The sequence below is a fragment of the Myotis daubentonii genome, chromosome 17, assembly GCF_963259705.1.
Source record: "Myotis daubentonii chromosome 17, mMyoDau2.1, whole genome shotgun sequence".
Classification (NCBI taxonomy): domain Eukaryota; kingdom Metazoa; phylum Chordata; class Mammalia; order Chiroptera; family Vespertilionidae; genus Myotis; species Myotis daubentonii.
Genome location: NC_081856.1, coordinates 47887854 through 47915749, shown reverse-complemented (window position 1 = coordinate 47915749; position 27896 = coordinate 47887854). Strand labels below are relative to the sequence as shown.

The following is a 27896-nucleotide window of genomic DNA, read 5'->3' as shown; positions in this document are numbered from 1 at the left end:
AGAGTTAAAACTGTGATAAGCCACCAAGCCTCGATCCAACACATTTAAGAACATATTCTCTTTTCTGAGAGATGTCCTAATCCCCATGCTTGTCACTTCTCATTGAGGCCTTTGTGGGAAGTTAAGTAAAGTCTGCTTAGATTTGCATGTGATTTCCATACTGGTCCCCTACCCCAAACTCACGTCAATGAGGAATCACAGGATTGTTTCTGTTCTGGTCTTGGTCATTTAGCAAGAATGCTGAGAGGGCCTTGGCCTCTGTCAGGCACAGCCGTCACCCAAGGGAAGCAAGGCCGAGGGTCAGGCAGCCTCCTGAGTCCGATGCCCTTCAGATGCCTTTCAAAAAGCCACAGAGACGCCAGTGCAGTGTTGCTGTGTATGGTCTGAGCAAATTAGCTATGAAAGAATGTCTGGGGCAGTTGAGGACATCTGAGTTTGGACTGGGCATACACGGCACTAGAAAATTACAATTATTTTGGGTGGGTAAGATAATTCTATTATTGTTATGTTAGATAATAGTCTCGCTTTTTAGAGATGCATTCTGGAATATTTGGTAGTAAAATGTCAAGACATCTGTAATTTCCTGTAAAATATAAACTACCTTAAAATACTAAGCCAAAAAAAAAAAAAGTAAAGGATAAAACAAATACAGCAAACATGAATATTCATTATAATATTCTGTCTACTTTCATGTATGTAAAAGTTACATACTAAACATTTTAAAAAGGAAATAAAGTTATTCTGTTAGAATTAGAGGAAGAACTATGAAACATCATCTCTTGATACTCTGTTTGACCAGCCAAATCTCAACCAATATGGATAGACGCTATAATGAAGAAAACAAGAACTTTTTTTTTTTTTTATGTAAAAAGTGCACACAGGTAACTAATACATAAATGCTTTTTACTCATTGCAAGAAATTCCAACTATCAAAAAATGTGAGGAGTAACAAGTGAACACCGCTCTCCGTGGACTGCCTTTTCCCTGTCAAATCCCCCAATAGCTCCTGCCCCCATTCTTCCCCCGTCATTAACAGCTTAGTGTGAGTGGGAGAATAGATTTGTGTTCTTGGGCCAAACTCAATGCTCAAATCACTTAGTAAAAAAATAATAAAAGCAGAGTAGGGGTGGAGGGGAGGGGTAGAATGAGAGGAACGCAGCTTTCTGAATTGCTGGAAAGGTGGTTGCAGGTATATTATTTTTGGAAAGACACCTAGACGTTCACTCTTATTCTCCCCATGAGGAGAATATGACCTTGATACTCAGTTCAGCTTATCACCCAGCAGAACCTAAAGTTTGCAAACGGACCCTTAAACCCCAACCCAGGTTGGTAAAGGTAGTCTTTCCCAGGAGTGTAATGTCGTATACACTTTCCCCCATAGCCCACATTCTGGAAACTGCTTCCTCAACATGGCAGGGCTCAACCTGGGGAGAGAATGCCGCCATCAGCTCTGAGCCCTGACGACTTCCCAGGGCTTCCGGGTGACAGCCATGGCAAGGCGAGCTGCATGGGGTCATGCTGCCTCCCTTTCATTGCATATCCTTAGTTATATGAAACAGGAGCTCACGATCAATGAGTAGGTGTCATCTCTTTTGACTATTCAGCGAGAATGGGCAGCGTGTTACACCGAATACAAGGTGGTTTTATAAAAATACACAATGTTGGCATGACTCATACCCTTTACTCCCTAAAACTTGATAGAAGCCACCTGTGCAGTAATAGCCGTGCACAACAGGGCACACATATAGCAGCTTGGACCGGAGGGGCCAAGCAGCCACCTACCCCTAGAAAATGTGGCCCCCATCTACTCCGAGTGTGATGAAGTCAAGTTAAAGGATCGTCCTACCAAGGGTAAGACCTCACTCTACAGGCAAGGACGACATGTTCCCAGGGCACAGTCAACAGTGACCTTCCAGGCAGTGTGACACAGTGGGCTAACTTTGGACCTCAGAGTCCAGCAGAGTTGGCATGTCAGCTCCCACAATTGTGCGTAGGAGCCCATTAGCTAATGCCTTTAACTACCTGAGCCTCAATACCCTCAATTACAAGAAGAATAAATTAAAACCATCTGCTTCAAATGGCCGAGATAATCAACATGGTAGCCTGCAAATAACTGTAAACAACCACCTAGTCCTGTTTGTTCCCTGAGCAAAAGCCACTCAGTTCAACCATCTAAGGGTTAAGAAAGCCAGCTTGAGTGCAATCAGGGGTGGAAATATTTTATTTCCCAACAAAGGTCCTGTCATTTCAGCCTCGCTATGCCTCCCCCCAGCTCCTCGCCCGGCCCAATCCCTGCAGCTGCCAGTGGGACTTGTAAGCAGGCCCAGGGCTCCGCAGTAATGCTCTTTGAAAAAGCATTGTGCTTTCATAAGTCACTTTTCTCTCCTCGGGCTAAGTTCACATGAATTAGATTGCAAGGCACTTTATGCAAAACGCCTGACCTTCACGGGCTCTGATTTGCATTGTCATCGTTTCTTTATTCTTCTAAAGTGCCTTCATTTTGCATAATGTTATTCAGGCTCTGCAGTTAGCACTATCTCATTTCTCTAATTATAACCATTTTAGGCAAAGCTATAGATAACCTTCAGGAACCCGTGCCTGTGTGATATTTCATTCACAAGGAAGAAGCAATGGAACCGGACTTAAAGGAAATAAAACTTAAAAAGCTCATTTAGGGTGGAAATTTAAAACCCTAAGACTAGATTTTCTTTGCCTTTTTGGCAATTAAGAGAGTATTGTCTGTGTCCCCCATGAAAATTTCTGCATACAGGCAATGCTTACTGAAGCAGGGACACTCATCTAAGCAGGACACTGGACATCAACCCATGCCACTGATGTCCAATTTGAAGTCTTTCAGCTGTCCCCAGGGGGCCCACCCACTGCAGGAATGACATCCCAGGCCAAGGCCTGGAATCATTTAAGGAACCAATGTCTACAAGAGACATGACAGGACATCTTTATCTGCCATCTATTAGTCTAGATGAGATTCTGATCCTTCCTTCCATTTTAAAGTTGGTTGGAAAAGACCCAGAAAAAGATTCTGAGAGATGGGAGTGAAGATGGGAGTGAGACGATGACCCCAAACCAAATGTCAGCCCTTTCACTCTTTTGCAAAGACCCCTGATTACCATGTGGATGTGCTAAAGAGTAGAAAGGAACATTCATTTTTCATACTAATTATTAAATACCTACTATTCCCCAGACATCAAGTGACAGGCCCTCATTACCTCTCTGGGGTCCTGCCATCGGGAAAAGGATATGGGCTCACCTCTCATCTTAATATCCTGGCATCCTAGATGCTTCCATACTTGGTCCCATAGCTCTTCTTCCATCCCCTGCACTCCTACACATTCTCCACAGACCTGCTGAAGCCGCCGGCAGCTCATTCTCCTTGAACATGGGCCTCCCTGTCACCGTATGGCAGCTAACCTTTTTATTCTGTCTTGAATGAGCTTACTAAGTCACTCGACTTATTGCAACTTCCTATAATTGTCAAGGTCCGTTTTATTTTTTATTTTTTGCATTTCTTTTTTCAGTTACAGTTCACTTTCATGCCCCCACACTGGGGATCGAGCCCACAACCAGGGCATGTGCCCTGATCCGGATTGGAACTGTGACCTCCTGGTTCATAGGTTGATGCCCAACCACTGAGCCACGCCAGCCAGGCTACTTTCAATTATTTTGTGTTGGTTTTCAGGTGTATAGCATAGTGGTTAGACAGTCATACTATACAAAGGGTTCTCCTTGGTATTTCCAATCTCCACCTGCACCATACACAGTTATTACAATATTATTGACTATATTCCCTATGCTGTATTTTACATCCCCATGACTATGTTGTAACTACCAATTAGTACTTCTTAATCCCTTCGCCAAAGTTCCTTTCAGACACGATGTCTTTGTGAATCATTCTTAATGGCTGTCTTTCCTGCAACCCGGTAACACCCCGTTTTCTCACCTACACAGCTCCTCCTCGAGCTGTGGGAATGGAGAAACTTTCTTTGACCCTCCAGTCCAGTTTAGGTTAGGCTTTCTTTGTGGGTTAGCCCACAGTTTTAGAGAAGAACCTTCATCTGTATCTGGCTCCGTTCTTCCTATGAAGACACCAGTGGGAAGGAAAGACAGCTGGCTTCTCCCTCTCAGTTCCTCACTCACTTCATCTCATGGAAGGAAGAGTGAGGTATCGGATTCCTGGGTTTGGGAGGAGGGGCTGAGGAAATGTGTCATGACGTCCTCGTTTGTTCTCTCCCTCCCTGTTCTTCTACCCCGGAAGCTGGACAGTCGGCAGGATACTTGCATTCTGGCCTGTTCTCCACCAGGGGGTAAGAGCTTCTTTCTATGGGGGAAGCTTCGCCAATGTGGGTGGGTAAGTTCAGCTCTGGCCTGAAGAGCTCTTAGTGAGACCTCTGGGTGACACATCTGGTACCACATCCTTCAATCAGTTTTTTGTTGTTTTTTTAAAATATATTTTTATTGATTTCAGAGATAGAAACATCAATGATGAGACAGAATCATTGATCAGCTGCCTCCTGCACACCCCACACGGGGGATCTAGCCCACAACCCGGCATGTGTCCTGACTGGGAATTGAACTGTGACCTCCTGGTTCATAGGCTGACACTCAACCACTGAGCCAAGCCGGCTGGGCCCTTCAATACAGTTTTTATCACAAATAGCACCCACCTGTTGCTGTGTGTTTCTCCCCTGTGACTCTCAGCTGACTCAGAACTAGACAGAGCAAAAGGCCATGCTTCAAACCTCCTTCAAGATGGTTTTCAGTATAGTCAGAACCAGTTTCCTGCTCTGTCTCTTCTCCTTTGCCTGTAAATTCCTAGAAGACAGGGACCATATTCTTTTCCATGTTTGTATCTTGAGTTTATCACGTTATCTGGTTCAATATCTTCTGTGAACAGATGGATGAATGGAAACTTTATACCACATTCATGGCTCGTAATATGTCTGAGAACAGAACTGCATGCGTAACTAGAGAATGATGCATTCGTGTATAATGAAGGATGCACACGTGTATGCTCTCTGTAACTAACTCTGACTCAGTGTCACAGGTTGCCTGCCCATTTGCACAACCTGCACCTCACAATGGTGCTGCAGGCCCGCGGTTGAGGAGCACTTTCTTCGCTGCTTGGATTTTCCAATGCTAAGGACATTGCTAAGGGATGAGCATTTCCAGTGTTCTGGCCTGGGAGGTGCAGAGCTGTTCACCCCTATCACCCAGAGTTGAATCATCCACAAGCACAGCATCAAAGCTAGGTGATAGCTTCACGCTCGCCCATGATCTTCTCTTTAAGTGTTTCCACTCTGCCCTTTATAAACCAATTCTGGCCCTTGACGTACGTTAAACCATAACAGCATCTTCCTCAGCCTTCCTTATCGCAAAGGAGCTGACACCGGCATCCAGGAAGCCCGGGATGGCTCTAGAGAAAGAAAACCAATTTTCTTTTTGAATAGTTTTTCCTCTGAATTCTTATGCTCCTTCCCAGAAATGTAGCTGTGTTATTTTTATCCTGAATTACCAGTAGGTGTGTCTCTTTCCAGGAGACTTCCTCTGAAAGCAGTGGGAAATACGTCAGAATGCATCCTCAATTTCGACATATTAAAAATCATTTTTATTTATTTATTTACTTATTTTAATCCTCACCAAGGGTATGTGTCTGATTTTTAGAGAGAGAGGAAGGGAGAGAGAGAGAGAGTGACATCTACCAGTTGCCCCAACTGAGGATTGAACCCACAACCTGGGTATGTGCTCTGACCAGGAATCGAACCTGTAACCTTTTTGGTGTAGGACTACATTCCAACCAACTGAGCCATCCGGGCAGGACAAAAACATGTTATTTATTAATTAGCCATCTCTGTAGTCTTCACAAAGGAAACAGACACTAATTTGATGATCCCTTACTAGGGTGCTGTCCTCAGAACCCTAGTGTCCACACGAGGGCACTCTTGAGACTAATCCCTTCCCAAGGTGCTGTTCTCAGAATGTCCACACGATGGCACTATTGCTGTTTCTGAGCAATAATGTGAGAGGAGCAAGAGAGATTCCAATGGCCTAAGTTCTTGGCACAAAATGATTTGTGAGCCTTATTGAGAAATGACCCTTGAGTTATATTTTTCATTGCACCTTTAAATTTTATACATGCTTGTATATTCACACACTCTTTGGCCATTCAAATAATTTGTAATATAAGGAGGGATGTGGTACATAAACTTTCACCAAAAAGTTTTTACAGGGAGACGAGAACAACGTACAACAAAAGGCCATCATCATGATAGGTGTTCCTATCGGAGACATAAATTCAAACCTGCTTTTACAGGAAGACTGGCCTCACGCTTAAGCTTACAGGGTTTGGAGTTAAAAGACCTGGCTTGAAATAATAATAGCATCTACTTTATATGGTTGTTCCATGAATTAAATAAGAATATTTATTAACCCAGAAATTGACCCAAGCCATTATGCTCAATTAATATTTGACAAAGGAGGCATTGTATGCTCATACAATGGAGTCAAGACAGTCTCTTCAATAAATGGTGTTGGGAAAATTGGACAGGTATATGCAAAAAAAAAAAAATGAAACTAGACCACCAACTTACACTATACACAAAAATAAACTCAAAATGGATGAAAGACTTAAAACGTAAGATGGGAAATCATAAAAATCTTAGAAGAATCCATAGGCAGCGAAATATCAGACATATCTCATAGCAATATGTTTACGGATACATCTCCTAGGACAATGGAAACTAAGGAGAAAATAAACAAATGGGACTACATCAAAATAAAAAGCTTCTGCACAGCAAAAGAAACCATCAACAAAACAACAAGAGAGCCCACTGTATAGGAGAACATATTTGCCAATGTTACATCCCATAAGGGTTTAATCTCCAAAATTTATAGGGAACTCATACAATTTAACAAAAAGAAGATAAACAATCCAATCAAAAAATGGGCAAGAGACCTAAATATACTTTTTGTGGGTGGACATACAGAAGGACAAGAGACATATGAAAATGCTCAAAGTTACTAATTATCCGAGAGATGCAAATCAAAATGACAATGAGGTACCATCTCACACCTGTCAGAATGGCTATCATCAACAAATCAACACACAACAAGTGCTGGTGAGGATGTGGAGAAAAGGGAACCCTCGTACACTGCTGGTGGGAATGCAGACTGTGCAGTCACTGTGGAAACCAGTATGGAGTTTCCTCAAAAAATTAAAAACAGAACTCCCATTTGACACAGTAATCCCACTTCTAGAAATGTGTCCCAAGAAGTCAGAAACATCAATCAGAAGGAATATATGCACCCCTATGTTTATAGCAGCACAATTCACCATAGCTAAGATTTAAAAACAGCCTAAGTGCCCACCAGGAGATGAGTGGATTAGAAAATTGTGGTACATCTACACAGTGGAATACTATGTTGCTGTAAAAAGGAAGAACTCTTACCATTTGCAACAGCATGGATGGATCTGGAGAGCATTGTGCTAAAGGAAATAAGCCAGTCGGAGAAAGAAAAATATCACATGATCTCATTCATTTGTGAAATATAATGAACAACATAAACTGATGAACAAAAATAGATCCAAAGTCATAGAAGCATCGACGGGACCATCAAACCTCACAGGGAAAGCAAGGGAGGGTAGGGGAGGGGGGTAAGGAGGGGTGGGGAGAGGGGGTAAGTGATCAAAGGACCTGGATGCATGCATATAAGCATAACCAATGGTCACAGACAAAGCGGGGTGGGTGAGGGTCTGTGCTGGGGAACAGGAGTGGGTGAGGAGAGGCTAATGGGGAAAAAATGAGACATATGCAATACTTTCAACAATAAGGAACTGTTTAAAAAAAAGAAGTTATTTATAGGCTAAGCACAGTGGTTGGTGGTCCATGAAGTCTATTTGTTGTAGTCATTGGTGTTGTCGTTGACAATGATGTCATTTCCATCAGTGATTAAATTAGGTAGGGTGTACACAGTCAGAAGGAGAGTTTGGAAAACGATAAGCCAGTATTGCATTGATGGGCCCGCTTAATGGGTTCTCCTTCTTCATGCCCTTATCCTGTAACTTGAAGTCCCTTCCCCACCTCTGACTTTGGACGAAGAGTGTATTTTGCTTTGGCCATTAGGATGTTAGCAAACATGCCACAAGGAGAGGCTTAAAAAGCCCGTGAGTATCTCTACTTATCTTGCATGATGGGGTTTTCTTGAACATGAAATCCTACCAGCTCCATGGAAGCAAGCCTGACTTAGCCTGCTGGAGGCTGAGAGATTGGGCAGAGCTGAGTTGTCACAGCCAAAGTCTTCTTGGACCAGTCCACACTCTAGCATGTGATACCGAAGCTCACCCAAGATCAGCAGAGCTGTCACCTAACTCAGCTGACCACAAAAGCATAAGTGAGCCCAGTCACGACTCACCAAGCTCAGCCAGGATCAGCTAGAATTTAAAACTAAACTTAATCAAAAGTTATAAGGACCCTGGGTTTTATTACCAAAAAGTTATAGGCCTCGGATGGTGACTACCTACCATGACCTGCCCAGTTAGAAATTTATGATCAGAACACCCTGTAGGTTTACTGAGATCAAATACTTGGAGATGATGGTTCTCCTTGTAACAGGGCACATTTGGAAACCTTGGCTATTACTATGGTTCGGACAGAAATGTGATATTTGAGAGAGAGACGCATAGACTCAGACAGCTTTAAGGGACTGATGGAAACCACCTGGTTTCCTGACCCCAGAGACACCCAAGAGTGCCATCTGAGATTCCTTACAAAAAGTTCCAGCAAAGCAGTCTTAAAAATAGTTTGCGGGGTCAAACACTATTCTCGCTACACTTATGTAAATAATCAGGCCAAGTTTAATGCAAACACATTAGTTTTACTGTGATTATCTTTGATACAATGTGGGGTAATTATAGAGAGGAAAATCATGTTTGCACCTTTTAATATAACAAATTCTAATCATGTTCATTCTCTTCGAGGTTTTATTGAATTTGAATGTGTACTATAGCCTCAATGCTAGTTTCCTCAAATACCTGACTTTAATTCTGCTAATGAACGTGTCCAATTTTCTCCCACTCTTCTGATTTGGAATCATTAGGAACAAAGAATGTCCTTGAATCTCCTTGGAAGGGACTCTCCAGGTCCTACTCAGTCCCCAGATGGCAGCCAAACCAGTAACCTGAACCTGGGATATACATCTCACGATGAAAAAAGGCTCCGTCTGCCATCTGGTTCTGTTCAAATTAAATGGACTAGGAAGAAAGTCACCAGCACCAAGACAGACTGCTTCTTCCCGGGACGCCACGTCAAGACTTCACACTTGAACTCAACATGAATCCTCTTTTTCAAAAAATTTCTGTTACTCTTGGATTGGCCTGGAAATATAATACCACCAACCAAATCTCCTAGGCCAGTGGTCGGCAAACTCATTAGTCAACAGAGCCAAATATCAACAGTACTTCTTCAAAATAGACTCGCCCAGGCCGAAAACGACTTCTGCGCATAGGCCATGAAGTTTCAATTGCACTGTACGTGCGCCCGCACGTGGTATTTTGTGGAAGAGCCACACTCAAGGGGCCAAAGAGCCACATGTGGCTCACAAGCCGCAGTTTGCCGACCACGGTCCTAGGCCATTGTTAAAGGGGGTAAACTCTAAAATTTAGAACAACTTATTTCAGGATAGGAGAAAATCTAACAGGCCCCTTGCTTGAGTGGGCAAATACAGCAATCCCTGCAGATGAAAACATTAACAGTGCCGCCTTAGCAGAAGTGGTTTGCGTCAGATAGGATTTATCTTTGTCTGTGGTGGTTACCATTTTCCTTGAATTTATAAATGCCTAGATGGCTAGGCTATCTAACTGAGCCACCAACTGTTCACAAACACAAGGGAACGCCTCATTGGTCAGCTGCCCTGAGTTTACATTGTTGAGGTAGAAAGTACCTACCAGGAGGCTTTCATGACTTAGGATTAATCCATTTTGTTGGGCAGGTTTCTATTTCCCTGGTTAGGAGTAAGTACAAATGAGGCTACAATCCAGAACATCTCCTTAATTCATTAAAATATTGCAGAATTTGACTTGTATGCATGCTTATAAGCATAACCAACGGGCACAGACAGTAGAGAGTTAAGAGCCTGTACTGGGTGGGGGTGGGGGGGGGTGAGAGTGGGCTGGGAGAGATCAATGGGAGAAAAAAGGAGACATATGTAATACTTTCAACAATAAAGAATTAAGAAAGAAATATTGCAGAATTTGATGTTAAAGCAATAACAGCTACACAACAAAAGTTCTTAGACAGGCTGCCCATAGTCTCAGCAGTTCTGGAAATGGTCTCAATCCTACAGAAAATACAGCAGGCGAAAGGGGGCTGGCACTCAGGGACCGACCTGGCCGATGCTTTCTTCTCTATCTCCATCTCAGAAAAGAGCTGACCGTAGTTTTCCTTCACATGGAAAGGATTCCCATTTAGATTTACTGCTCGGCCAAAGGTTATCTGAACTCACTGGCCTATTGTCCTAATTTAGTCCGAAGGAATGTGGACACTGATGACACTATGAGGCCACTGGAAGCCTAAAAGCAGGCTGGCACTGGTTGGAATGCAGAGGTAATGCGCACGACCACCTAGGCCTGGGTAGTAAATCCAGCGAAGATCCCAGGGCCTGCCAGACAGGAAAGTTCTTAGGAAGAACCTGGGCAGGAGCCACTCGGAGCTGCTGTCATTACACGCCCAGAGGACAAAGCCAGAAGGCCAATGTTTGGTGGGTTATATATCTGGATTTTGGAGAACACGTATTCCACCTTAGGGAACATTGCTAACTCCTACCCATAAGGCTACCTACACATCTAGATAGACATTTCAAAATTTTCCAAACTAGGAACTCCTAACACACAAGATACCAAACTCATTTTGTTGTCAGTCTGGTCCATTTTAGTCAATGACGTTAGCAGCTGCTCAGATGGAAAGCCTTGCAGTCATTCTTGTTTTTTAAATCTTCTCCCAATGCTAATAAGCATATTTTATCAGTTCTTCCTTTTAAATATGAAATTTTTCACTATCCTTCTTTTCCAAGCTCCTATTGTCTTTCTCTAAGAGATTTGCAATTACCTCCTAACTTATCAACTTGCTTCTACTTTGCTAATTTTACTCTTTATTGTATTGAACAGCTACAAACATTTTTCAAACATGAAAATCAGATATTTCATGCTTCCATTGAAAGTATAAATAGCCTATCTATAAATAAAATATCGATAAATAGGTCCTCATTATGCTCAAAATAAAACATCAAAGCTCTTACAAGACCTACAAGTGCACATATAAACTGACCTCCACTCACTTCTCTGGCTGTACTTCCTATCACCCCTTCCCTTTCTCCATCTCATTCACCTGGTTGAGAGAATCCACAAATGGCTTTTTTTTTTCTCTGTAGTCAAGCTTTGGCCTACCTCAGAGCATTCATACTTGCTGCTCTTGTCTGGAATTTTTCTCACACTGATATAATGTTAAGTTTGCTCCTTCATTCCAGACTGCCCAAATGGACCCTTCTCAGAGAAGCTGTTTTTATGACCATATCTAATTTAGATTCCCAGCCCTAAACCTCCTTCTTAGTTATCTTTATTCTATTTGTAGCGTGTTTCCCTACTGGAAATTACATTATTAATGTATTTGCTCACTAGAGTCCACTATAATATAGGCCTGGGTATATAGTACACATTCAAAAAACCCTCTTTGAATGAATGAATTGATTGAGGTTCACTACTATCTGTGTGTAAGCAACCCAACTATTCAATAGAACTGAGAATTTAGAGATAGAATATTGGTTTTCACCATACTTATAGAACAACATCTATAAAAAACTAATACTCTTGAATGATAAACAACATTTGAAAATGAACTTATGATTTCAATCCTTACCTTTCCATTCTATGTACATAGAGATATTACACTCAGTGAAACTTTAGTATTCTTCATTAGAGTCCACATGATTCTTGGTAATAAAAATAGCAGCATAGCACCTGAAACATAGTCACCACTCTATAAATAACTATTATGTCAATACATGTTGAAACATTTGTTTTCATCTAACTTAGTCTGTCAGCTGATGATGCATGGATCTTTGATTTTTAGATAATAAAATTAGTTCCCCAATATTGTTTCAGGATATGGTAATGATTAACTATAAACTTGATATTAGAACTTTGTATTTTTCCCTCAACTTTTTAAAAAATATATTTTTATTGATTTCAGAGAGAGAGATAAAAACATAAATGATGACAGAGACTCATTGATCGGCTGCCTCCTGCATGCCCCCCTGGGGATCAAGTCTGCAATGCGGGCATGTGCCTTTGACCAGAATCAAACCTGGGACCCTTCAGTCCGCAGGCCAATGCTCTATCCAATGAGCCAAACCAACAAGAGTGCCTTCAACTTTTTGAAGGATTTTTTCATATGTGTAAATTACCAGGAAATTAATACGGCTCCCCAAAATGACAGGTGATATTTAAAGTATTGTTGATTCTAAGTAAGCATTTGTAATATATGTTTTGAAGGAAAAAATACTAATGTTTACCAACATTTATGCGTGGTTTTAATTCATGGACATTCTTTACGGTATGTAGCGCTAGAAAGAATTATAAAGTATTTCATTTTATGATCTCAGTTTTTGATGAAATATTTATATTTCATGAATCTTAATGAAGGCTTTTGAATTTTGAACAATAAACTTTCATAAATATTCATTGAAATAAAATAAACACTTCATGTCTTGTATGGAAAATTTAATTAACTAAAAGTTAAAACAAACTCTTTAGAGTATTCTCATTAGATATGAAAGAGTGGATTCTGTTATATTTACTTTAAACCCACTACAGGCTATATCTCATAAAATAATATCAGTGAATTTACAGTCATAGTATGTGCTAATAGCATAAGCACTGCTAATTTTGTTAGCAATTCTAAATAAAATCTGAAATAAAATATATCATAGTGTAGGACACTTCACAAAAGGTCTACATTCGCCAGAAAAAGCTGATACAAAGGCGAACTATATTTTAATGATCAAGGGGAGTTAGTTTTTTTGTTTTTTTTTTTTAATATATTTTATTGATTTTTTTACAGAGAGGAAGGGAGAAGGATAGAGAGTTAGAAACATCGATGAGAGAGAAACATCAATCAGCTGCCTCCTGCACACCACCCACTGGGGATGTGCCTGCAACCAAGGCACATGCCCTTGACCGGAATCGAACCTGGGACCCTTCAGTCCGCAGGCCGACGCTCTATCCACTGAGCCAGACCGGTTAGGGCAAGGGGAGTTAGTTTTAATGAAGTTCGCTGGAGAAAGCCCTTCACATCCTCTGCTATTATTATATACTCCGGTAACCCAGCTCCAGTAGACTTATTCCCTGGGGATTTGTTGAAAAGGCTGCAAATGGTTCATGATCTTACACAGATGCCTAATGTACAACAAGAGATTAATTTTAAAGTAAAAAGAAACCATTAATTGGATTACATTGATAACAAGTGGTATGATGTGCCATGTTTTTCAAGTGCACACAAGAATGTAAAGATTCCTATATATAATATTTTGGAGAGTGCTTACATTTTAAAGGCCCTGTTTGCATAATATAAAATCAAGACATCAAGGAGATACATGACATCTTACTTACCTTGGCACATTTAGACAAAATCCGGACCTAAATGGATGGCCCCTGAATGTTATTACCGACAGATGCAAGTGAAAAGTATGCATGTGGAAAATAAATACAAGGAAATCTGTAGCCCTAGCTGGTTTGGTTCAGTGGGTAGAGCGTCAGCCTGCGGACTGAAGGGCCCTAAGTTCGATTCTGGTCAAGGGCACATGCCTAGGTTGCAGGCTTGATCCCCAGCAGGGGGCATGCAGGAGGCAGCCAATCAATGATTCTCTCTCATCATTGATGTTTCTCTCTTTCCCTCTCCCTTCCTCTCTGAAATAAAAAATAGTTTAAAAAATTGAACAAAAAGAAATCTGTAGTGGTTTGTGTGATTAACTCAAACTCATGTATAACTTGGGACCTCTGATATCCAATTTTCAATTCAGAAATCTGGATTACATCTAGTTCTAATTCTGTGAAATAAACAGTCTTATTAAAAAGACTGACAATTTATAATTAAATGACATAAGATATTAAAATTTGCGATTCTATGATCTATTGTTCACATTCTGTGTTCAGACATTCTTTGGTTGCTCGGCATCCTCATCTGGAATATGTGAGAGATGAGAACAGTGAAAGATTCCCACGTTAATCAATGCCTATGTCATCTTGGAAACCAAAAGGTAAAAGATCAGCTTCTGAAGGTATTTCATCAATCTTACTGAGCATATTAAATGTGCATTTAAACAAAACTGTGTTTTAATTACTGCTTAAATGCATTCAGAATACCAAAAACAAAGATTGAAGAATTTTATCTCCCTTAGCTTCATTTTTTACACTTAGCACATTGTTTACAACGGGATATCTAAAAAAAAAATAAAAAAAAAATTACCTAACTTAGAAAGTTTTTTTCCTCTCTTCATAACAGAAGGGGCCAGAAAAAAGACAATGGGTTAATTTCTGTAACAGAGAGCCTTAAAGAAATCTTAACCTCACAAATCATCTTACTCCAGAACACTCGTCTGATCCGCTCCAGATCACCATCAAGCACATTGTCAGGATAAACCATCTAGACAGCTGGGACAGATCGACTCCAGAACTCTGGGATGCAAAAACACTCTGATGGGACAGAACACTCCAGGAGCTCAGTTCCCAGGAGCCAGCCAAGGTGCAGAGATAAACATAGGCCTTCCTGAGAATGTGCCTTTCCCACACAAACACCCTCAAGTGTAAGAAGGGCATAATGATCACAGGCTCAAAAATAATCAAGATGAAGATTCAGGTCAGTCCTTCCGATAAAGCACTGGGCCAGCAGTGGTGTGAGCCAAGGGTAAGGGAAAGAGAAGACGCACAGCCAAGGGTGGAGAGGGTGGCTATCTGATGTGACACAAGTCCAGCTGCAGTGGCAGGAATTACACTTCATCTCTCGCACTTTCTTCTTGTAAGTTTTCCATGAAAAGAAACTTACTTGAGTCTCCACAGAAGTTTCCCAAAACAGGATGGACTTACTATTCAAAGCATTTGATTTTAGTAATTGCAAGGGATGGGCTGTGGGGACCTGACTGTGCTGCCAAGATTCCCCTTTGGACAAAGGTGCTCATCCCTGACTATGAGGAATGTTCACTTTTAAAAGGTTGTAGCTGACGTCTATGAACAAAGGTGCTCATCCCTGACTATGAGGAATGTTCACTCTTAGAAGGTTGTAGCTGACGTCTATGAACAAAGGTGCTCATCCCTGACTATGAGGAATGTTGACTCTTAAAAGGTTGTAGCTGACGTCTAAGAACAAAGGTGCTCATCCCTGACTATGAGGAATGTTGACTCTTAAAAGGTTGTAGCTGACGTCTATGAACAAAGGTGCTCATCCCTGACTATGAGGAATGTTCACTCTTAGAAGGTTGTAGCTGACGTCTATGAACAAAGGTGCTCATCCCTGACTATGAGGAATGTTGACTCTTAAAAGGTTGTAGCTGACGTCTATGAACAAAGGTGCTCATCCCTGACTATGAGGAATGTTCACTCTTAGAAGGTTGTAGCTGACGTCTATGAACAAAGGTGCTCATCCCTGACTATGAGGAATGTTCACTCTTAAAAGGTTGTAGCTGACGTCTAAGAAATCTGTCAGAAGGGGAAGTAGTTGATTTAAGTGACAATGGCCTGATCCCTTGCCTCCTTTCAGACAACTCAGAGGACCATTTTATTTTCAGAGCTCTTTATATAATCCGCTGAGGCAAGCTCATCGCAGTTCAATCTGTCTCAATTCTTCCCTCACTCTTTTTCTATTTGCCCTTCTCCCCCCACCTCCAGAGAGAAACCTAACAACTATGAAAATGTATCTGTTTCCTAGATAACAGAGAGCCAAGACACCTGCAATCAGATGATCAGATACACTATGAATTTCAGAATAAGATCTTGAGGAATATCAAAATAAGCAACCATTTCATATTTAGACTGAGGATTTATGGGGAAATGGATCTGATTAGATTAAGGGAAAGAAAAATGTTTGGGAGTTTGACCTGACATTTAAAAGCAATCTGAAATTTTTAAAATGAAAATAATCCCATGAATTTTTCTTTGCTTTTACAGGTACTATGGAAGACATGAAGGACAAAATGCATCCATGTTTCCAAACGTTTTCACAGGTCTCCAAATGGTCACTGATCATTGTCAAAAGTAAGTATCTAACTCAGCAGGCGTAAGATTAACAGGCCAGAAAGACTATCGTTGATAATTATGAATACTTACCTATGTCTAAAATCATAAAACCAAGAGAAATTTGTAGTGAAATCATTTTGGCTCTAGCATCTTTATTACTTTCAGTGTGTTTGCTTACCTAAATATCTCAGCATTTAAGGAAGAAAATTTATTTGGTGAAATAATTGTTGGGGGTTCCTCACAAGCTCTCCAGACTCTGCCCTGCAGGACCTAGAAAATGTAGGATGTCAACTTCATGAGGAGTTCCGCCAGTTACTATGCTAATATAGATGCTTTGCCAAAAGTAGGAAAACATTAACAGTAACTTAAAAAATGGCAACTGAGAGACTCCTGAAAGGAGAACCTTCTGAGAAATGGTCTTTGCACAGGGAGGGAACCCGTCTTCTCCCCAGTCTATAAATTAGCATTGTTACTGTTCTTATAGATTTGGCTACCAAAGTTGTTACTCCCCTTCATGATGGCTTTCCAGATGGTGTGGAGGTGACCTGTGGGTAAAACCGCAAGAATCAAGACCAGTGCTTGTTACTAGTGATCAAACAATGTTTTATATTGTGATTAATGTTTGGAGAAACTGGCGAGGGAAGATTTGGGTCAGAGGAGAGAAAATAAAAACTGGGGCTGATTTTTATAATATTTGACTATTTGCATAGTGGGCAACTGTCTCATTTATTTTTTTATTCAAGAGTAATACAGAAATGAGGAAGGCACTGAGCTTAGATCTTTGCTTCAAAGGGATCAAGAAAGAGAGCAGAAGAGAAAGATGTGCAAGTCAGGTAAACAATATCAGTAAGGGCACATGGTGGTAGTGACTAAGGACACAAGTTGAAGAAAATGGCTAGGCTGTTCACTAAAGCAAAAGGTACATGTCAGAAATCAGGACACTGGAACATGACGGTGACATCAGCTTTTGCTCCTAGCAATCCAGCATCTGGGGATCCATTTTCTTTGGGGGATCCCGCAATTTGCACCCCTCATTATGGAAGTCAGAGTGATTTTCATGGTCAGAGTGCAGGCTAGGCTGTGTAACCAGACTAGAACACAATGTCTCAAAAGAGAACTTTATTTCATTCTTATGTAAGAACAGCTGTCCCACCCATGAGCTTTGACCACTTACCTCTGGCAGGAAGTTCAGGCAAGTGGATTGGTCTTTAAATATACATGACCTTAAAGATGAACCACATACTTCACACATTTCACTGGCCCTCACCAATCCCTAGCTAGAAGGGAGGCTGAGACATGTAGTCTCTGGTTGAATGGAATCTGCTCACCGAATTCAAAAGAAAAGGAAAGAATTGATCCTGAAGAACAATTAGCAATAGTTGCTACAAGGAAGTGCCCTCTAACTATGTGGCTACATATAAGCTGACCGAGGGTTAGCCGAAGAGATCGGTTTCACTGGGAGCTCTGGACTGGAGGATCGGTCATAGCTGACAGCAGCATCTTCCTCATATTCTCCCTGGGTGTGTCCTGAGTAGGTGCCTACCTGCTCGAGTGTACTTGGTTCCTGCCGTATTCTAACTCTGGTTCCTTTTGGGTAGCTCCCCAGAAGTGCAGCAGCTTTCAGGATGGCAAGCACAGTACTTCATAGTATCTGTTGAAACACAGGATTTATTGGGAAAGCTTATGAGCCAGAGTTCAACAAGAGAAGACACTCTAAACCCCAGATTCCCATTATCCCCCCAGGAGGCACACAGGGCAGGCTTTTCTGGCAAATGTGCTGTAATACTTCATTCTTACGATTCTCCCTCCTGATAGGGAGATACAACTTTCGCAGTGGAGGACTAAACAGACTGCATGTTAGAAGGCGAGGTAGCCCTGGCTGGGGTGGCTCAGTTGGTTGAGCCTCACCCATGCACCGAGTGGTCTCTGGTTCAATTCCTGGTCAGAGCACATGCCTGGATTACAGGCTTAATCCCCGGTGGGGGGTGTGCAAGAAGCAGCACAGACGTTTCTTTCCCCCCCACCACCTGCCCCCCCCCCACCTCTCTAAAATCAATAAGAAGCTGGTTTGTTTTTAAAGGCAGACTATATTTGGGGTACCCACTTTTTAGAGGAATTGTCCCGGGAAGCCAGTAGCCCAGCTCCTGGAATGTGAGGTTGTGGCAATTTCAGCTCCTTGTGCCACAGGGAAGCTCAGTTTGACTGCACCTCCCCCCAATCACCACTCAAGTGACTGAACAGACAACCGCACATAGGCTCTTGGGGTCTCATTGGATGATTTTGCTTTTCAGATCGAGCTATGTTTCCTACTGATTTTATGAATTGTCTGTCCACTCTTCTCTCTCCTTCTAGAGGGAATTGGTTTCTGTTGTATACAACCACGACAATTGACTAATAGCGTATTTGTAACCCAAAGAAATTTAAAACTTAAACAAGCAATTGAATTATATATTTTGGGACTGGATTGGATCCCAAATAAAGTAAGATATTATTATTCCCATGTTATATATTGGATGTAGAGGCACAGAGATATTCATTGGTAATTTTACCTAAAACAATTATTAAATGAAAGTGGTTTAATGCAGACTGCCATGCCTTTAAAAGCACCTGGTACACATGTTCATTTGCAGTGTTAGTTACTACAGGTGACCAATCGATACTTAACATGATACTTTTACTGGTCTGGATATTACTACATATTTCAAATACCTGACATCTTGGAGGAGAACCAAGATGGCGGCATAGGTTAACGCCGGAGTTTGCTGCTTTGAAAAACTACTTCAAAAGTGAAACCAAAAAACGGAAGGGACTTCACCCAGAACCACAGGAACGCTGGCTGAGTGGAAGTCCTACAACTAGGAGGAAAGAGAAACGCATACGGACACTCAGAGGAGGCGCAGTGCTGAAGTCAAATTCTGAGGTGCGGAGTGCGCGGAGCGGGCTGGCGGCGGAGGGCGCGGTTGGCGTTTTCAATCGGGAGGGAGTCGCAGACTCTGAGAACCAGATCCGGGCGGGTCTTTAGGGACCCAGACTCAAACCGGAGAAGTGGGACTGTCTGGCTTCGGTCAGAGCGAGTGCAGCTTTCTCTCCCAGCTTTGCAGCGGGTGCTGGGACTCAGAGAGGCAGAGCCCCTGGGGACAGGACTGAGAGCCGCCATAACTGCTCTCTCCGGCCCACCCTGTTGATCCTGTGGGACCCGCCCTGCCCAAGCCCTGCACAGAGGCATTTGCCGGATAGCCTCAGGCAAAGGCATTTGCTGGATAGCCTCAGGCAAAGGCTAGATTAGCACCTCCCTAGAGGACAGAAGTTCTCTCACTGCTGACACAGCTGATTCTCATAGCCACTTGGCCTGGAGGTCAAACCCTCCCTGGAATTAGCTACAACAATCAAGATTTATCTATAAGACTGCGAACAAAGACCACTAGGGGGTGCACCAAGGAAGCATAACAAAATGCGGAGACAAAGAAACAGGACAAAATTGTCAATGGAAGAAATAGAGTTCAGAACCACACTTTTAAGGTCTCTCAAGAACTGTTTAGAAGCTGCTGATAAACTTAATGAGATCTACACGAAAACTAATAAGACCCTCGATCTTATATTGGGGAACCAACTAGAAATTAAGCACACACAGACTGAAATAACGAATATTATACAGACGCCCGACAGCAGACCAGAGGAGCGCAAGAATCAAGTCAATGATCTGAAATGCGAGGAAGCAAAAAACATCCAACCGGAAAAGCAAAATGAAAAAAGAATCCAAAAATGCGAGGATAGTGTAAGGAGCCTCTGGGACAGCTTCAAGCGTACCAACATCAGAATTATAGGGGTGCCAGAAGATGAGAGAGAGCAAGATATTGAAAACCTATTTGAAGAAATAATGACAGAAAACTTCCCCCACCTGGTGAAAGAAATGGACTTACAGGTCCAAGAAGCGCAGAGAACCCCAAACAAAAGGAATCCAAAGAGGACCACACCAAGACACATCATAATTAAAATGCCAAGAGCAAAAGATAAAGAGAGAATCTTAAAAACAGCAAGAGAAAGAAACTCAGTTACCTACAAGGGAATACCCATACGACTGTCAGCTGATTTCTCAACAGAAACTTTGCAGGCCAGAAGGGAGTGGCAAGAAATATTCAAAGTGATGAATACCAAGAACCTACAACCAAGATTACTTTATCCAGCAAAGCTATCATTCAGAATTGAAGGTCAGATAAAGAGCTTCACAGATAAGGAAAAGCTAAAGGAGTTCATCACCACCAAACCAGGATTATATGAAATGCTGAAAGGTATCCTTTAAGAAGAGGAAGAGGAAGAAAAAGGTAAAGATACAAATTATGAACAACAAATATGCATCTATCAACAAGTGAATCTAAGAATCAAGTGAATAAATAATCTGATGAACAGAATGAACTGTTGATTATAATAGAATCAGGGACATAGAAAGGGAATGGACTGACTATTCTTGGGGGGGAAAGGGGTGTGGGAGATGTGGGAAGAGACTGGACAAAAATCGTGCACCTATGGATGAGGACAGTGGGTGGGGAGTGAGGGCGGAGGGTGGGGCGGGAACTGGGAGGAGGGGAGTTATGGGGGGAAAAAAAAAGGAACAAATGTAATAATCTGAACAATAAAGATTTAATTAAAAAAAAAAAAAAAAAGAACAGCCCAAACAAACTAATAAATCTTAAACTGGATGTCAAAAAAAAAAAAAAACAAATACCTGACATCTTGTATTTATAACTATAGATTGAAATTAGATCTAGACAGTTTAAGCCTTCCAGGACAGTAAGAAATTCATCTTCTTATACTGCTCCATCGGCAAATTGTCTATGACAATACAAGGTCATAATGAATTATCTCGAGCTTAACCATTTTTCTTGCCATGAATTTCCATGCTCTACAAAACAGCAACCTGATATGTATTTACTATTTCATTCAATGTCGGTAAAATTAAAAAGAGTAACAGTATCTTATCTGTGATAAAGAGATCACCTGCCATAAAAGTTGCAGTTGGTTTTACTGAGTACTCAGGCCTTCAGTCTAATGTTCTCTCTTGAAGCTCCGTGCATACAGGTAATGAGGTGTCCTTTGGGAGCATCTTGCAACTTGTCTGATGAGACACGTGAATGATAGATAGCTCCATCTCCCATGATGGCTTGAAGTATGTCATCACAGCTGAGCATTCACTCTCTTCTTGTTATAATCAAACAGAAATGTTAGCATAACTCAATTCTAGGACAAAAGAAACTAAAGATGTGGTTGTAACCGATTCTAACAGTTAGATATTGAATAGAAAACATAAATCAGAAAACAATCAGGTAAACATTAACCTCTTCAACTAATCTGCCAATGTGTAAGCACATTCACTGTTTGTACCAACTGATATAAATGTGTGTTTGTAATGAATTAGTGTAGGAAGATCTAATTAATACTGTGTAAGAGCAACATTTGAAGGAAAAATAACTGAGAATTCTCCAAAGTGAAAAGGAAGATGAACCTGTGGGTGAAATGTACATTCTGAGTATAATACAGGATTAATAAAGCAAATTCTATACTTAGGCAAATCCAGTACAACTGCAGAATAGATTTATTAAAAGACTTAAAGTTGAGTATCTATGGTAATAAAAATACCCAAAGAATAAAAAAACTAAAAGAAGAAAATACAATATATTATTTCTAGAAGGGAGGAGAAAGGTCTACATAAAAAGAAATGTGGTTACATTGAAACCACAAAATAAGATGATAGAAAAAATTCAAATATATGATTAATTCCAGTAAATGCTAATGGATTAAACCCATATTTTTAAAAAGTGTGTGTTTGCAAGTAACATTAGGAAATATAATACAGATAAGGGTACTTATAAGTAATTTCTAAAATGAAATAATACAGTGAATTATAAATAAAGAGATGCAAAATTGTATACCATGTCAGTGCTTTAAAAAAAAAACTTGTGCACCAATATTAATATTAAATCTATTAGAATCTAGGGCAAAAGTGTTAATGCTGATAAAAACGTACAGAGAAGGTATTACAATCATTATTTGTACACACATAGCTTCAAATATAAGATAAAAATTAATAGAATTAGATGATACAATCACACTAGAAACTGGTGGATTAAGCAGTAACATTATTTAACAAAATTAAGTAATAAGATCTAATGGACCCACATAATGATTGTATGTAATAAATAAAAGAATATTTATTATTCTCAAACTAGAGGCCCAATGCATAAAATTCGTGGAAGAGTAGGCCTTCCTTCCCCCGGCTGCCGGCACCGGCTTCCCTCTGGCACCTGGGACCCGGGCTTCCCTCGCAGCCCCGGCTTCGTTCGGAAGGACGTCTGGAAGGACATCCAGTCTAATGAGCATATTATGCTTTTATTATAGTAGAAGATATACAGAAAGCCATTGAGGAGGATGTGACCATTGTCTGTCCCAGGAGCTGAACCCGGGACAGAATGAGGTTGCTTTCTGCAAACCCCTTAGAGATTGTCTGATCATCCTTGATGGTCATCCTGACAGAAATCAAAACCACTCTTTGCCTCCTGCTGTGTGCTGGTTCCTGGAATAGGTTATTGTCCTGACCTGGGCAAGCACGTAAAGTACTTTCCATACCTGATAGCATTCACGTACGCATACCCATGACTACCACCCCAATGACCCTTTACACAGTATAATTCTCTGGTGCCTGCCAAGCGGTGTGGGGATCCATTTCATCTTGTAGCTGCCCAAGACATGCCTCAGATGTAAGCTTTCCTTAATAAACTCTATTAATTACCAGACTAGAGTGACCAGTCTCTTTCTTAAAGAGGTAGATTTTTAGTCTAGGGGCTTTTCCCTGGTTTAAGTGTACTAACATCCATTTAAAAAAACTATTTCAAAGAATGAATCAAAATTAAATATTCTCTCTTAACAACACAGAACAATTAATTAATTTGTTAATTATCAATGAAAAGATAGTTCAAACATTTATACATTTTGAAAAAGAAAAGCATGCCTAAATAATACAAATGTTTAAGAGATGTCATAATGGCAGTTACAGATTATTTTAAAACAAATAACGGTAAGAATAACTCTAAAGTAAGTAAAAGGAAGAATAAAATCAAGACAGAAAATAATGAAACATACACTCAAGAAACAAAAGAAAGGACTAACTAGTTCTTAAAAAGAATTTAATAGGGAGGGTGGGGAGGGGGGAACTCCTGCTAAACTAATTAAGAAAATAAAAGGCAGAAGTAAATAACACTGGCAACATAAAGGAGCCATACCAGGTGGAGTAGATGTGTAATGGCATACTGAAAGAAATGTTTTGAATAAATTTGAACTAGCTGACATGGGTAATTTTATAGTAATGCTGCATTACCAGTATTAATTTAAGCTTGGTGAAACTGAGCCACCAAATAAACTGAAAGAGCAATTGTAAAGAGGAGCCATATTTGATCCACAGGTAAACTAAGTCTATAAAATGGCAGAATAGTTTATATAAGGAAATTAGTAAAATTGGAACATTAGCTTTTGTATCAATAAGTAACATTGATGTGTGATAAAGCCATGCAATTTCCCTATACCCATGATGGCCGTTTCTTGTATCATCCCCACTGGAATTCTTAACTCATGGTCCATCAAGTTCTACAGTACATGTCCCTTCCCACAAAGACTTCCGTGTTTCATGTTCTTCACCATTTTCTGTGATCCTGTGGCTCTGTCTTGCATCATGTGTTTGTGGGCATGCCCAATCCCCCCGCTGGCCTGCAGCCTGCCTGGGGTGCCCCACATGGAGCCCAGCAGAATGTGTGATTGTATCTAACGCTGAGAGGATATGTGGCTACTACCCCCTTCCCTATGGAAAGCAGCAATCATTGCTGTGACCTGACAGAGGGCAAGTGCAAAACAATGTCTGAGCCAAGTCTGTCCATGCTGCAGGCAGCCCCACTTGGCACATTGACATGATCAAGAGCAAACAGGAGGAGAGCTTCCCCACGCTGCCTCTGGCTGGCTGTGTGCCCACCTTGCCTCTCTTCACCCACAGCTCAGGTTTCACCCTTCTAAATATAAGGTGTGCTCAGGGGTCCCAGACACTGCACAATGCCCCAGAGCCTTCTGGGGCAACACAGTCTATCATGGATCACTACAAATTGTTTTAAATTATGCATTTTCTGAGAAAACTTTAGAATCACATCTATTTTAAAAGAATAAATTGGATAAAAGAAATAGGTAAGTGACTATATCATGGCTGTGTTCGTATTTTTTCTTTTACCTTCAGGTTAGGTTTATTTCAGACAAAATTAGTTGTGGGCATTGTTTGTAGTTGGATGCAAACTTTTCTCTTACTTTTCCCAATAAATACCTGCACTGATTACATTTTTTATTACAGTATATTTGATTATAATTTTGTGTGAACTTTCCATTTTTTTAATCAGATATTTATCACATGGTATTAAGTTGTTTTGCAAAAAATATTCATGTGGAAAAAAGAAAAAAGAATGTTATTGATGTCAACCTCTCTTTCCCTGTCTCTGTTACTCAGACTGCTGCGCATACATAGTGTCTGACGCTTGCTCACGGGGATAGCAATGGCATCGGTACCTTCAGTTGGTTGCCTTCTGGCCAAAAATCAGTATTATCGAAGTAAGTAATATCATCACTAGAGGACCCCTAGAGAATATGGTATGAACTGATGTCTGAAGGGCATTAGTAACCCACGTCTTGTATCCTGGTCATTTTAAGGTGAAGGAAGACTGATGTGACAGTGAAGGACATAGGAATAGAATTCATTGGAGACTTCTCCAAATCAGTATTATCAAGGAAGGCGCATTTCTTTAACTATGTTATATGGTATCGATAAGGCCACTAACACATAAATAAGTGGTCAGCTTATATTTCAAAATAATGTTTAATTTCAATACTTTAAAAACCGATAATTTTTTTAAAATATTCATTTTTTAGAAAAGAAGGGATATCATAACTATGCTTCGTGGATTTTCTAATTTCTACTTTGCTGCCATGGATAATAGGTTAGCATCTATCATGGCAGTTTTATTTTTATCCATCTGTATTGATAGCTCAATAGAAAATTGTAGCTTCTTAAATTCAGAAATTTCCTTAAATAAAATGATTACTTTAAAACCAACGTATCACCCTGGCTGGTTTGGCTCAATGGATAGAGCATCAGCCTGTGGACTGAGGGGTCCCAGGTTCGATTCCAGTCAAGGGCACATGCCTGGGTTGTGCGTTCGATCCCCAGCAGGGGGCGTGCAGGAGGCAGCCAATCAATGATTCTCTCTCATCACTGATGTTTCTCTCTCTCTCTCTCTCACTCTCTCCTCCTCTCTGAAATCAATAAAAATATATTTAATAAAAAACATCATTTATTGAAAAGATGCCAGCAACATGTAAAAAAACACACTCTTATTTCAAGATGCTTTTAACTCTGTGTTGGAAACATCTATTGATTTATCCTTTTTACAAGATTAAGCTATGCCCATTTACTTTTTGTTATTACAGCCACAGAAGTTATTTTTATATTCTGATATTTTAAAAGACTTATATGTTTCAAATGCAAATACTGTTTATTTTTTTATAAAATAACTCCTTTGTTTCTAAATATGATAGCCTTTGTATGCTATTTAAATATATACACATGTAATATTTCTAATGCAATAAAATAACATTCATTCTTGATTTTATATTTCCTAAAATTTTAAATTTTATAGCACTTATAAAACATTTTAAATTCTATATTTATATCTGTGGAAAGAGAATGTTCAACACTGAAAGGAATATACCATATTAGTAAAAAATGTAATAAGCCTTATTATTCTGGAAGACTTTGTAATTGATTGATAATTTACTTAATTTTTAAATTCTTAAATGTATGAGCTAGAAGTAAATAATTTCAAACCATACTACTTGAGAGTTTAGAGATAAATATGTATTTGTTTGCTTGTTATGTATTTGTTCATTCATTATTGTTTCTTTTGTAGAGGCCAGTATTTCTTCAGTTAGCTCTGACTCTGTTAATTTCATAGATGAAGACAAACCCCTTCAAGGTACTTAGTTTATTCCTTATCAGCATCACTCTCATTATTTTTCTGTTTTTAATCTCTCAAAATTTTGATAAGGTCCTAGCCAGTTTGGCTCAATGGATATAGCGTTGGACTGAGGACTGAAGGGTCCTGGGTTCAATTCCTGACAAGGGCACACACCCGGGTTGTGGGCTCAATCCCCAGTAGGGGGTGTGCAGGAGGCAGCCCATCAATGACTCTCTTATTGATATTTCTATCTCTCTCCCTCTCCTTTCCTCTCTGTCTAAAATCAATAAAAAATATATATAAAAATTTTGTTGATAAGGAAATAATATGTATTTTATTTGATAGGGTTACCTGAAATGGCAGAATCCACCTGGTGGTTGAAATCCTTTTTTCATTCTGAACCTGTGCTTTCAAGTGAAATAAGAAAAGAACTGTCTGTTAGTGGGTAAGTTACAGCCTTTTGTGATAAGGGTATCTCTTACTAGCAGTGAATGAAACAATGCAGCTAGTAATTCTTAACCAATAAGATAAAATTGTTTCTTGAAGATGGTGTAGGCTTTGATATAAAGCATAATTATGGGATAGAGAGGGACAATTGCTCCCTATTCTAGTTAATTAACCATAAGTCAGATCATGAGCACGTTCTCTCATTCTATCACTAAAGTGTGATTGAAAAGTCATATGTCAATTTTTATTAATGTTTAGGAGGGATAGATTGGGAATCAGAGGCAAGGTTCTAAATGATTTTTTTTATTAATACCTTTAGGAAACAGATCACAGTTATCTAGTTGCTGTCTTAACCTATGTTAGTCCCACTAGTTTTTTAAAAGTATTTGTCTTTAGACAATGGCTGATACTAACACTGATGACCAGCCACTAAACTGAATAAAAATAAATAATGATGGCGTTCATAGATTCTGATATTAAAACTGAAGTTTTGATCAATTTTCTAATATGAGTTTAAAATAGAATCAAGTATTGATACTTTTTAAAATCAAAGGAAGACAATTTTCAAAAAGATGTATTCTTTACTCTCTTTATCAAGTACATTGATTTGAATGATCTAGGTGTTTTACTTATTTTCTACTGTATTTGGGCTATAAAGACAGCTTAACGTACAGATGAGCATTTCTCAACTAACCATCTTTGTATTGTAATCTAATGACATAGTTGTAACAACTGTCTATTTTATACAGCACTAACTGTTGATTCTGACAATCAAAATGACTCCACCTGCTGAGGTGCTACAAATGTGAACAAGACCCGTCAGCTCTCAAGTTATTCTAGACAACGCTTCTCCATTGCAAAAAGACAACAACCGGCCAGAGATCTCATTTATCAGGCAAAATCACAGCAGCCACCCATACAAGTTCAGGCATTTTCTTCAATACTAAAATTACTGTTGTGAGTAGCATCAGCTTCTCAGAGAATATTAGAAAAGCATGGTTTAAAAAATATGTGCCCCTTTAAAGCAGTTAGTCTTTAACTGTAGCAGTCTTTTCATTTATCCATATTATGTTTCCAAAAATTTAATTATTTTCAATTAAAAAAAATTTTAGACTCTC

General features: G+C 40.0%; 1 protein-coding gene and 1 long non-coding RNA gene across 6 annotated transcripts; one reads left to right on the top strand and one right to left on the bottom strand.

Moving 5' to 3' along the window:
- Window positions 1-845: 845 nt before the first annotated feature.
- LOC132219746 (uncharacterized) lies at window positions 846-24233 on the bottom strand. Of its 5 annotated transcripts, none has more exons than XR_009449590.1 (4): window positions 22594-24233; window positions 21290-21490; window positions 17838-17945; window positions 846-5431 (listed from the first exon to the last, which is right to left on the bottom strand). It is a non-coding gene; the product is annotated as an uncharacterized LOC132219746 (long non-coding RNA). The 5 variants fall into 5 exon arrangements; XR_009449591.1 differs by having other exon boundaries at window positions 21290-21487; XR_009449589.1 differs by lacking the exons at window positions 17838-17945; window positions 21290-21490; window positions 22594-24233 and adding exons at window positions 11925-12025; window positions 16473-16563.
- A 131-nt stretch (window positions 24234-24364) lies between these two features.
- On the top strand, window positions 24365-27896 carry PPDPFL (pancreatic progenitor cell differentiation and proliferation factor like). The gene is made up of 5 exons (XM_059672282.1): window positions 24365-24514; window positions 24828-24928; window positions 26284-26349; window positions 26677-26776; window positions 27528-27896. Exons 2-5 carry the CDS (start codon window positions 24874-24876, stop codon window positions 27538-27540), a joined length of 234 nt encoding a protein of 77 aa, XP_059528265.1. The 5' UTR covers window positions 24365-24514; window positions 24828-24873; the 3' UTR covers window positions 27541-27896.